The sequence below is a fragment of the Pteropus vampyrus genome, unplaced genomic scaffold, assembly GCF_000151845.1.
Source record: "Pteropus vampyrus isolate Shadow unplaced genomic scaffold, Pvam_2.0 Scaffold539, whole genome shotgun sequence".
In the NCBI taxonomy this organism is placed as follows: Eukaryota; Metazoa; Chordata; class Mammalia; order Chiroptera; family Pteropodidae; genus Pteropus; species Pteropus vampyrus.
This window is the reverse complement of record NW_011889320.1, coordinates 42,260-54,313: the sequence shown is the minus strand read 5'-3', so window position 1 is coordinate 54,313 and position 12,054 is coordinate 42,260. Positions and strand designations below refer to the sequence as shown.

Genomic DNA, 12,054 nt, shown 5'->3' with positions numbered 1-12,054 from the left:
GTCTTATTCCTCCATGCCTTGCGCATGCTGTTCTTTCTGTCCCATCTCCCACTAAATGTTCCGTCAGCCCCCATCCCAGAGTTTGAAATATGACTCTCCTCACGGGCTTTCCACAGATCATCAGAAGGCAGGGTGTAGACCACAGAACCCGCCCCAGCCTCCTCCCTGATCAGTGGGTAGCTGTGGGTTTTCTATACACTTAGTCCCAGTAGAGTCCCTAAGAATTGCAAAATAACTTGATTGCTCACCAGAACCCCCAGGAGCCTTTGTTAAGATACAAAATTCTGAGCCTCAGCCCAGACCTCTTTAATTAGAATCTCCAGAGGTGATTCTGAACATTAGTTCAATTGGGGAAATACGGTCGTAGCTGAAAGTATCCTGGTTTTGTAGAACAATTAGGTATCAAATACCCAGGATATATCCTAGGCAAGCTCTAAACTGAAGGCAGTGGTCTGGGTTAAGATTGTCCACAGTGACCTAACTGAATAATTGGCAAAAGCACAAAGACTCTAATGTGCCTCCGCCATGGAGGGAACTTTTCCCTCGGCTCCTTTGACATACTCCTCCTGGACCATCTGGTAACAGACTCAGCCACATTTTAGTCCCAAATAACAAAGAGAGAACTTGTGGATGGTCAAAAGCGTGGCACCGTGGTGAGCCTGACCAAGTTCCTCTCCCCATCCCGCAGTTGTAACATCCTGTGACCACCAGAAAGTTATCTTCCCCAACCGGTTTCCATTGGAATACCTAACGCGGGGTTGAGATTAGTTTTGTTTGTGCGCTACCGACAGTAAACCAGAGAAACACGCAAGACTGCCTTTATTAACAGCTCTCAGGAGGCAATTTAAGGCACGTGACCAGGGAAGGGAATCACCTGCACATAGGGGGATTTTCTAGCACTGATTCGTAGTCGCGCGGGGAAAAGGTGGGCCTCAGCCTGGGGCGTTGTGAACCTGTGGTCTCCGAAGGTCTCGGGCTCATCAGCACGGAAACGGGGGACAAACTCCTTCCTTCAAGGCCGCCTCGAGGCTGAGCGTGAAACGAGAGACGGGACCGCAAAGAAACTCCACTCGAGTCGACAGGATTCGGACACATTAGGGTCCCGAAGATCACCAAGACCGACCGCCCCCAGAAGCCGACACACGCGGCGCCAAAAAATATCCATCCCACGGCGCAGGCGCCGGGAGCGCAGGCCGCGGAGGGACACTTCGGAACCGTGCGCCCAGCGCCCAATCAGCGCCGGCTTTGCACAAAGCGAGTCCCGCCCCCCAGGCGCCGAAACCGACTCTCCTCCCTCTCTTCTGGCCGCCTCGGCCCGCCCACTCCCGCCCGCGCCCCGCCCCGCGCCGCTCTCGACAGAGGCTCACGGTTGGCTCATGGGATGAGCGCGAACTCTGGTTGGTCGAAAAGGAGTCACGAGGGTGCCGTCGTCGCCTTTCCAGAGGCGATTACTGGGCAGGCTCAGTCTTTCGCCTCAGTCTCGAGCTCTAGCTGGCAGCCAAGCGTACGCGCTCCGAGTCTTCAGTACCAGCGGCCGCCATCGACGTCGTTGGGTTCCTTCGGGCTCATCTGCGCCACTCGCCTGCCACACGCTCCGCCGTTATTAGCCGCCATCATGGTGAAGCTCGCAAAGGTAAGAGGCTTCGCGCTTGCAACCACGGACATCGAGGCCTGTTTCCCGAGGAGCGCGCGCGCGCGCGGCGCCGCGAGGAGGAGGGCCTCCGCGCCGTCCCGGGCGCGTTCGAGGGCGCCATGCTGCGGGAAGTCTCGCGTGATTAGCGGGGAGGTCTCGCGGCTTTTGGCGACTTGGTGGCGAGGTGAAGAGCTTCGGCAGGTGCTGCGGGTAGTTGATGAGGGGGGGAAAGACCTCAGGATTGAGCGCGGAGAGGGGGCGCTGGGCGTCAGCGTGGAGGGAGGAGGCCGGACTCCTGCTCCGGGCGCGAGCGGGGCCCCGCCTCCTGACGCACGTGCCCGGGTGCGCGGCCCGCCACGTGGGCTGCGCCGCGTCGGGCCCGGCCTCTCCGGAGGGGTCTCGGCTTTGAGGCGGGCAGCGACGGGATTGCTTCAGGCCGGGGACTGGCGGCCTGCGGGCTCTCCGCTCCGGCGGGCGCAGTCGAGGCGGGCTCCGGAAAGAGGCCCTGCCGCGTGCTCCCTGTGCGGCGCTGCGCGCACGTGGTGGCCCGTGAGGTATCCCCACGTGGCCCCGGTGGGTCTGGCGGGGGCGGGGTCCTTTCCCTGGGAAAGGAACACTTCATGAGGGGACCGAAGGTAGGTTAAGACGTGATTTTTTTTTTTTAAAAAAGTTGTCCTACTTTAAATCAGGAGGGCGGTGGAATAAGGTGCCAGAATTTACCAAAGTCTTTTTTGAGGTAGTTTTCCCCCGAGTGACGGGCTGTGGATTCTTGGCCATTAAAATGGTCTCATTATGGGTTACTGAGTATGAAAAAGTTGGACTGATGTGTAAGGGTCGATTCTGGAAGTATAGTTTTTAGAAATGATGTGCTTAAGGAAGACAACAGAAGAGGGAGATGATTTCCTTGAAGTTGCCTTTTTATCCTAAGGTTGGCTTTTGTAGGACTTGACAGGAAAAGTGTGGAAGATTGCTAACACTGACACCAAGAGTAGTTTTTAGTTAATGTCGTTTTCGACAGTATGCAACGTGGGTTCTGAGAAGGGGGATGACTGGATTATGCTATGAAGAATGATGGCAAAAATATGAATGATCTGAAAATTAGGGGTTGTAATGTACTAATGTGTCTGTTTTAGGCTGGTAAAAATCAAGGTGACCCCAAGAAAATGGCACCTCCCCCAAAGGAGGTAGAAGAAGATAGTGAAGATGAGGAAATGTCAGAAGATGAAGAAGATGAAAGCAGTGGAGAAGAGGTAATTATGTACAATTGAATGCAGAATAACAGAACTACAAGATGAAGAGCAAAAAAGGGGGGTGGTATTGGATGTCTGAAGATACTGGCATAAAAAGGATTGTATTTCATATATGGTGGTTTTACAGACTATTCATTGACCTGTCAAGGTACCGTAAGGATATGTATGTATTTGGATGAGCTTGAGGGAAAGATTAGAGGCGTTTCTTTTTTTATGTGTGCTCTGCAGGGCTTAGTGTAGTGATGTAAATCCATGTTTTTTTCCAGTTTGAACATGTTAGCCCCTCATGCTAGATGAGGAAACAGCTTGGACAACTAACTGCCCTCTGAATGGCATTACTTTCAGGTCTCAGATTAACCTTAGCAGATTTCCTTTCCTATGCTTCAAGCAGGTCTCTGTTCTTCACATGTGAGTTTTGTAATGCGAGTCACTGTGTTACAGCAAGTTCTTGGTGTGGAGTGAGGGTTGCCACCTCCCTTTGATTTTTGCATTGACCCTGTTTGGCACTCCTGGCTGTTTGCTTCCTATAAAGACAACTAATCACTGTATTTGCTCATTTTTTGTTTAGAATTTAGTAAAGGTTTTCTAACATTGTATCTGTTAAAACTTGTCAACAAAAAGTGGCTTTGAGTGTGACTTAAATGTAGATGAATATTTTCGTCAGGCTGAGGGCTCGTTTTTTTAATTTGTATTAATTTTGTAAGGATTAACTGTCCACCCTGTTTGGTACTCATTTTGTTTCTGGTCCTAAAATGAGCTTTTCAGTGAATTTTATACCACCACCCACTATAAGAACCCCAGATGATTTAATAATACTTAATAGAGGGATCTTACAAAATGCAAGGCTTTAGTTATATAAATCAAGTCATAATCTTTAAAGCAACATGTAATGTTCGTACTATTTTCAGCAGTCTGTTTTCAGAGTCCATTTTTTAGATTTTAGAAAATTGTGTGTTTTTTAACAGTTTCATTCAGATATAATTGAAGTACAAATAAGCAAACATACGTAAGGTGTACACTTGGTTGAGTTTTGACATATGTAGACACCAGTCTTGATGTGGGTTCTTTAGTCATAGGACTTCGGTTCAGCTGGTCTTCAGATGGTTCTCTAGCTTACTTGTTCTATAATTCCATTGTAATTTTAATGTGGTCATGGGAGGAGGAAAGCATAGCGTTTACCTATGTGTTTGCCATCTTGAACCGGGACTTTTTCAGAGTCCATTTTAGGGTGTGCTGCTTTAATGCTGAAGCAATTATAAAATACAAGGTACAGAAATTCATAGGTATTTCAAGTTAAGAATTCCTTATGCTTAGATATTTTATCTGAAAATGACTCTGACCTCGGAGGTGTGCAGAAGGACATGACCCTGCAGTTTAACATGCTAACATGTCTAAGGCATGTGGTCTTGAACCAGAGGCAGTGCCAGAATTTAGCATTCATTTATAGGACCAAGGCTTCCTCTTTGAGTTTGATAACATACTTTTATTTTAATTCTTGAGGTTATCATTCCTCAGAAGAAAGGCAAGAAAGCTACCACAACTCCAGCAAAGAAGGTGATGGTTTCTCCAACAAAAAAGGTTGCAGTTGCCACACCGGCCAAGAAAGCAGTTGTTACCCCTGGAAAAAAGGCAGCAGCTACGCCAGCCCCTGGAAAAAAGGCAGCAGTTACGCCAGCCAAAGCAGTAGCAACACCTGGCAAGAAGGGAGCCACACCAGGCAAAGCATTGGTTGCAACTCCTGGTAAGAAGGGAGCAGCCACCCCAGCCAAGGGAGCAAAGAATGGCAAAAATGCCAAGAAGGAAGACAGTGATGAGGAAGATGATGACAGTGAAGAGGAGGATGAGGATGAAGAGGAGGAGGATGAAGATGAGGATGAATTTGAGCCAGCAGTGATGAAAGCAGCAGCTGCTGCTCCTGCCTCAGATGATGATGAGGATGAGGACGACGATGATGATGAAGATGACGACGACGACGACGATGACGAAGAAGATGGTAAGGCGTTCTTTTGGCCTGGTCATCCTTGGGCTCTTTTTTGTTTGCAAGATAGAGGAGAGGTGAGCTTGGTGGGCAGCAACATGCAGATGTACTCCTTCATGACAACCTGAGATTAGATAAAAATCCTCCCAGAGCTCTGGGCTGGTTGTGGTGCACTGAAGGGGTACCCCAAGAGTGATTGCCTGCCCCGAGAATATGCTTAAAACAGCACATTCTGTGTGTTTTGTAATGTAGGGTTTTGTTTCCAAGTAATCTGTTCTTGCTCTGACTACAAAGTACAGTGGCATTGACAAGTTTTGCATTTCTTTTCCTTTAGATTTTCCTAGAACTAATGTGGGTTTGGGGATAATCTTGAGTTTTTGACTGGGTGGTTTCTTTCAGACTCTGAAGAAGAACCTATGGAAATTACACCAGCCAAAGGCAAGAAAACCCCTGCAAAGGCTGTTCCTGTGAAGGCCAAGAGCACCGCTGAGGATGAAGATGAAGAGGAGGAGGATGATGAAGATGACGATGAGGAGGAGGAGGAGGATGATGAGGAAGAGGAGGAGGAAGAGGAGGAGGAGGAAGGTAATCGAATTAGAATCTACAGTATATTGATAAGCGTTCTGTTTAAAGGAGGTACTTGAATATGAGTGACTATTTATGGGTGACACGGGTTGTTTGAAATCTTGTCCAGAGCCTGTCAAAGAAGCTCCTGGAAAACGAAAGAAGGAAATGGCCAAACAGAAAGCAGCTCCCGAAGCCAAGAAACAGAAAGTGGAAGGTAACTTGCAGAATTGTTGGGGACTAGGGGGGCACCCCATGGCACAAGTGATGAACAGCAAAGGGACTTAATGCTGAAACCCGATGTTGCATTGTAATGTGCTGATGTGCTATTCATAGAAATTTATACTAGAAGTTAAATTTCTGTCGTATTTTACAAATAGACTAATTTGAATTCGTTTTTTTTGTATAGCCACAGAACCAACTACAGCTTTCAATCTCTTTGTTGGAAACCTGAACTTCAACAAATCTGCTCCTGAATTAAAAACCGGTATCAGTGACGTTTTTGCTAAAAACGATCTCGCTGTTGTGGATGTCAGAATTGGTGTGTCTAGGTGAGTGGGTGGTATGCCATAGTGCTTATCTTTAAGATTATTAGACCCAAACGGTCATGATAGCGGATGCTTTTAACGATTCAGGATTGTCCTTTGATGCTTGGACAGGTTTTTTTGTTAGATATTATTGTCAATTGTGATGAGCAGTGTAGCTAATAAAGACAGTCTCAAAGGTGAGCTTCCATCAGGTTTTGGTATTTAAGACTTGGTTCTGTTGTATCCCAGGTTACAGAGCCTGACTTTATCTTATTAAATAGAACAGGTGGTTTTTTACTTAATCCTGGTTTCCACCATTATGTTAGTGTTGCTGCTTGGCTAAAACATATGTTAATGTGGCTTTTGTTTATTTTCAAACCTCTACTTTTGTTCTTGCCTGTCACCTTAAAGGAAGTTTGGCTATGTGGATTTTGAATCTGCTGAAGACCTGGAAAAAGCCTTGGAACTCACTGGTTTAAAAGTCTTTGGCAATGAAATCAAACTAGAAAAACCAAAGGGAAAAGACAGTAAAAAAGGTATGTACGGTTTTAGGTAATTTTGACACTGATAGGTAATTTGTTAATATGTTTCTAGGCTAATTGGCCAGGTTCAACAGTTAAAATCTTTTTTGATTTCCTCACTGTTGTAAGAATTAATGAGTTAAAGCATTAAATGTTTACAACAGTGACTGGTGTTGCTTGCTGGTGTTAAAAATTCTCAAGTCAGGCAAGCAAGAATAGACTTAATTAGAAAAAGAATTGGTTACATGTATAGGCATACCTCGGAGATACTTCGAGTTCAGTTTCAGACCACCATAGTAGAGTATCACAATAAAGGAGTTACAGCCTTTTTGCTGGTAGGGACTTCAATTTGGAAAAAATGCAATATCTAGCATTTTTTCCAAAGAGAGGTGGTAGAGTGAGGCCATTACCTCAGCAGTTTTACTGTAAAAGAGAAATTTGAACAAAAATAAAAAAAAATTTCAAAAGTTGGTAAGAAAAGTAATGCATCTGCGAAGCACAATAAAACAACGTGTAACTACCTCCATGAATGTAGAGAGAGGCCTTTCCTCACTGAAACTAAATCAGATCCCTGGCTACTCTTTGTATTCATACACCGTCATGTTTCAGGTGTGTGCTCACGACTTTTTAAATTAAAAATACTGAGCACCTACTCCAGGTTGAGTTCTAAGTATCCAGCATTTTGATGTCATTTGCGACAGCAGCTTCAGTCTTGCCAGTGCTGTGTATCTCCGTATTAGCAGAGTGTCTTGTACATTGTAGAGTCTCAAATTATTTTTTAAACAGAGCTTTTTTATTGGTCAGTCTTTATCTTTGTGAGGAGAAAGGTCTTTTAACTCATCCATTTCATTTCTTTATTTATCTAGATCGAGATGCAAGAACACTTTTGGCTAAAAATCTGCCTTATAAAGTTACTCAGGATGAATTAAAAGAAGTGTTTGAAGATGCTATGGAGATCAGATTAGTCAGCAAGGATGGAAAGAGTAAAGGGTATGTTTCCTGTCTACTGGAATGTTGAGTTATTAAAATTAATACATTTCTTTAAAAGTGTTGATGCATCTTTTTAGGTGCATGATTTGGGGGCATATCTGTGCCTCAATTTTCTGTTTATACAGTGGGGATAAGATAACGTAATTCAGATTGATTTTAAAACATGAGTTAATATGTATAAAGGACTACAAAATGTGCCTACAGTAAATGGCTACGTAAGTAATAATTGCAGTGAGGTGGGGTTAAATTTCTAGGAGTACTTGGCAAACTTTGTAGTGGGAGGAAAGTTTTAATTGAAAAGTGGAAGATGACAGACTATTTGTTAGTGTGAAAAGGGTCATGTTGAGATTAAAACATTTGTGTTAAAAATTAACATGGTTTTAAAAAACGAGCAAGTTCTTAACGTTTTTTTCCCCATTGCAGGATTGCTTATATAGAATTTAAAACGGAAGCCGATGCAGAGAAAACGTTGGAAGAAAAGCAGGGAACAGAGATAGATGGACGATCTATTTCCTTGTACTATACCGGAGAGAAAGGTCAAAGTCAAGACTATAGAGGTGGAAAGAATAGCACTTGGAGTGGTAAGAATTTATAAGTTTTCTACAGGGTTCTAGAATTGGTGGCAGGAGATCATTTGCATCTTTGCATTTATATAAAGTTGACTGATTACTTGGTTGCAGTTGTAGATTAGATAGGTTACATTTCTGTTGGTAATAGTAATTAGTGTCTTGAGTAAGAGCTACACGAAACCATTTTGCATTAGAACATAGACAAATCGAGTTTCCTTTGTGTGTTTTATACTTTAAATAACTTACATCATACGCATCTTAAAATTATGTTCTGTAAGACAGATCAGTGGTCAGTTTACACATCTGAACAGGCATGGAAGAAGCAGGACGTTACAGTACATTTGTTGCGTAACAAGTGGGATTCCACCTGCATCAACATTGGCGTGTTACTTCTAAGTATAGACATTCTTGTGAACAACGTAGAGTTGTAATTGAAGTTGGGAACCACTGTTTGAGTCATAATTTGGCATCTCTCTATTTGTAGGTGAATCAAAAACTCTGGTTTTAAGCAACCTCTCCTACAGCGCAACAGAAGAAACTCTTCAGGAAGTATTTGAGAAGGCAACTTTTATCAAAGTGCCCCAGAACCAAAATGGCAAATCTAAAGGGTAAAATAATTATTTTTATGTTAGTTATGGGTGATAAGAGTGTCTTTAATAGGTAAAGTCATGATTTCCTGGCTGTTCGCAGAAGTTGAATCATTTTAACTAAAACAAAATCAGTGTAAAATAAAGAGCATCATTTAAACCTGTGCTTGAGGGAAAAGGCTTGATGGTATCAGGTGTGATTGTAGAGGAGCCATGCCCTAGGTAATGTATTCTAAATATTGACTTTGTCCGCAGGTATGCATTTATAGAGTTTGCTTCATTTGAAGATGCTAAAGAAGCTTTAAATTCCTGTAATAAAAGAGAAATTGAGGGCAGAGCAATCAGGCTGGAGTTGCAAGGACCCAGGGGATCACCTAATGCGAGAAGCCGTAAGTTGCTATTAACAGGGTGTGGTGGGGAGTCGCTCTCCTTAGTGCCATGTTTTAACTTTTTAGTCAGATCTAGAGGTGAATGTTTGTTTTTTTTGTTGTTGTTGTTGCTGACATGCTACTGGATATGATGATTGATTATCTGAGAAATAATTGATGAAATCCCAAGAAAATTCCTCTAGATAGTCAAGTTCTGATCCAGCCATGTCAGCTCGGCAGGATTTGCCCATTGTAGCTGTCTGCTTTATATCTGTCTCACTTGTTTGAGTTGGTTCTCCTTTCCATAAAAGATCTCAGGCAGGAATTGAACTGCTTTGGTGGTCAAGGTAAACTTGAGATGGTAGTTGTTTTAAGCCCCTTTGCTTTAAGTATTAGTTGGGTAAGATTACTTTTCATACAGACCCTTCAAATGAAAGGCTAGCTTCTGCTAAGACAAGCATTCTTAGCCAGTAGTCAGATACTAAATGTTATACAAATCTAGCATCTCATCATTATAAATTGAGATTTAAAGTAAAAGGTGTGCTTTTTGTTTTCCTCAGAGCCATCCAAGACTCTGTTTGTCAAAGGTCTGTCTGAGGAGACTACAGAAGAGACATTAAAGGAGTCATTTGACGGCTCTGTTCGGGCAAGGATAGTCACGGACCGGGAGACTGGATCTTCCAAAGGGTAAGATGCAGGAAATAGGTGTTCAGTGTCTGCCCAACAAAGACCTCCCGCCTCGTGTGTCTTCTCATTGAGCTCCTTTCTGTCGCTCCGTGGCAGTTTATGGATTCGCACGAGAAGAAGAGACAATTCACAGAGCTAGCATTGTTTTGCCTTCTGTCTTCACAGAGGTAGATTCTGCTGTTCTGTGAGACATTCTGTGGTTCAGGTTATCAGTAAAACCGGTTTCAGCTTTCCATAGAGAGCTACTCTTGGTTTTTTCTCAATTGAGCAAGGCTACTTTCTGTGGGATCACTGTCCAGCATGTGAGGTTAACTTTGCACTTATTCTGTAACTCTGCTTTATAATGGGTAATTTCTTTCGGTGTTTTAGGTTTGGGTTTGTAGACTTCAACAGTGAGGAAGATGCCAAAGCCGCCAAGGAGGCCATGGAAGATGGTGAAATTGATGGAAACAAAGTTACTTTGGACTGGGCCAAGCCTAAGGGTGAAGGTGGCTTCGGGGGTCGTGGTGGAGGCAGAGGCGGCTTCGGAGGCCGAGGTGGTGGCAGAGGTGGCCGAGGTGGATTTGGTGGCAGAGGCCGGGGAGGCTTTGGAGGTAAGCAGCATAGAGGGCTGGCTACCTCTGTGTATACACTGGACAGCACGTGGCACGTGCACTTCAGAACTTGGGTCCTTAAATTAATTATTGCTAATCACTCTGAGGAGGGGAGGACTCCTTGCAGCTTTGCTCTCGTTCTTTAATGATGTCTTGCCTTCCTGCAGGGCGAGGTGGCTTCAGAGGAGGCAGAGGAGGCGGCGGCGACCACAAGCCACAAGGAAAGAAGACGAAGTTTGAATAGTTTCTTCTATCCCTGTCTTTCCTTCTTCCATTTGAAAGAAAGGACTCTGGGGTTTTTACTCTGTTACCTGATCAATGACAGAGCCTTCTAAGGACATTCCAAGACAGTATACAGTCCTGTGGTCTACTTGGAAATCCATATAGATAACATTTCAAGGGAGATACCCTGTTGGTTTTGACTGGATATTCATATAAACTTTTTAAAGAGATGAGTGATAGAGCTAACCCTTATCTGTAAGTTTTGAATTTATATTGTTTCTTCCTATGTACAAAACCATTTTTTTCCTACAAATAGTTTTTTTTTTTTTTTTTTTTCGTGTTGGGGGGTTGTAAAGGAAAGCAGAATGTTTTATCATGATTTTGCTTCAGCAACTTTGGGACAAATTAAAAGTCCTAAACTCTGGTGCCAGACTTCTACTTCCTAGAGCGTTTCTCCTGGAATATGGCTGAAGGTAGAGCATGGCAAACCCAGTTTGTTCTGCCACTCCAGATCCAACACACCCCTAATGGAAATGCTTGATGCTTTCGTTTCAAGTATCCCGGCCACTAGTTTTGGTGAAATGGCTGAAGTCACCAGCTTTCTGTAGCTGCGCTTGTGTTGTGGCATGAAAGGCTTGTTTGAGAGTAAGTCTCCCAGCAACTTCAGGTTAAACTGGCAAGAAAGTCCGTCGGTTTTGTAATGTGTTTAGTGCTCAGATATTCCATCTATTAAGTACTCCCCCACCTCTACTTCTGATAAGTTAAAGGCCACATGAGACATTCGATCAAAGGATTAATATGGATTTAGCTGGAAAATGGTGCCCCAGGTGGTGTACAGCCAAGATTTTGAACCCAGGACACCCAAGTCCAAAAGCCTGTGGACTCAACTGTTATAATCAGACTACTAAAAAATGCCAAGTAAAAATATACTGGTAGAATTAAATTTATAAAGCAACCTAAAGGCTATAAAGTGGATAAGTTTTGTCCTGGTTATGAGTTTCACTAGTGTGATGACATCTAAGCCACGTGGCACTTCACCACCACTTAGCAGTTCTGTTCCAAATAGGAAGGACTTAAAGCAGGACTAAGGCTTCGCTTTTGAGGGTTAAGTGCCAATGAAGTTTTGCTGAAGTACGTACTCTGATGGCAAACTAAAATGAACCCCTGGTAGCCTAGATTTTTCTAGATCTCAAAGTTCCAGTTGGAGCTCATCGAAGTCATAAGTTAGCCCAAGTGATAAGGCTGAGTAGGCTTAGAACTGAGTGAATACATGTTAAAATTTACCTTGTTAGTGGCGATCAGTCCCAAACTTGGATTTTAAAAGAAAGGGCCTGTGAGAATGAACTTTGGGTCTCCTGGGACCCATCAAGGATGATAGCCTTCTCTCTTACCCCACAGCATTCTCCCAAGTAGATATCTACCTGCCTTGGCTGGCTCCTTAATTTGTGGTAGTCCCGTAGGTTTAAGATAAACTGAAAATGTAACAGGCAATTTGGCAATCTAGTAGCATGTATTAGCATTGCTACAGGCTCAGGCCCAGCACAGTGCATATTCAATACTTGGAT

General features: G+C 43.8%; 1 protein-coding gene, 1 long non-coding RNA gene and 3 other non-coding genes across 7 annotated transcripts in view; 4 read left to right on the top strand and 1 right to left on the bottom strand.

The window, feature by feature from the left end:
• Positions 1 to 1,496, bottom strand: part of LOC111733202 — a 6,017-nt gene extending 4,521 nt beyond the window's left edge. Inside the window, exon 1 of the long non-coding RNA XR_002777884.1 lies at positions 1,368 to 1,496. This is a non-coding gene — a long non-coding RNA (uncharacterized LOC111733202). The remainder of the gene's footprint in view (positions 1 to 1,367) is intronic.
• Positions 1,448 to 10,921, top strand: NCL (nucleolin). Of its 3 annotated transcripts, none has more exons than XM_011383707.1 (14): positions 1,448 to 1,633; positions 2,767 to 2,883; positions 4,384 to 4,876; positions 5,261 to 5,446; positions 5,556 to 5,642; positions 5,835 to 5,976; positions 6,364 to 6,488; positions 7,340 to 7,463; positions 7,887 to 8,044; positions 8,517 to 8,640; positions 8,875 to 9,008; positions 9,548 to 9,674; positions 10,044 to 10,267; positions 10,435 to 10,921. In XM_011383707.1, the coding sequence occupies exons 1-14, from the start codon at positions 1,616 to 1,618 to the stop codon at positions 10,509 to 10,511; spliced, it is 2,136 nt and encodes a 711-aa protein (XP_011382009.1). In that variant the 5' UTR covers positions 1,448 to 1,615; the 3' UTR covers positions 10,512 to 10,921. The 3 variants fall into 3 exon arrangements, with proteins under 3 accessions (XP_011382009.1, XP_023380950.1, XP_011382010.1); XM_023525182.1 differs by lacking the exon at positions 1,448 to 1,633 and adding an exon at positions 1,754 to 1,834; XM_011383708.2 differs by lacking the exon at positions 1,448 to 1,633 and adding an exon at positions 2,239 to 2,268.
• Positions 5,683 to 5,752, top strand: LOC111733212. The gene has a single exon (XR_002777900.1). It is a non-coding gene; the product is annotated as a small nucleolar RNA SNORD82 (small nucleolar RNA).
• LOC111733213 lies at positions 9,131 to 9,210 on the top strand. The gene has a single exon (XR_002777901.1). It is a non-coding gene; the product is annotated as a small nucleolar RNA SNORD20 (small nucleolar RNA).
• Positions 9,733 to 9,869, top strand: LOC111733211. The gene has a single exon (XR_002777899.1). It is a non-coding gene; the product is annotated as a small nucleolar RNA SNORA75 (small nucleolar RNA).
• Positions 10,922 to 12,054: the final 1,133 nt, after the last annotated feature.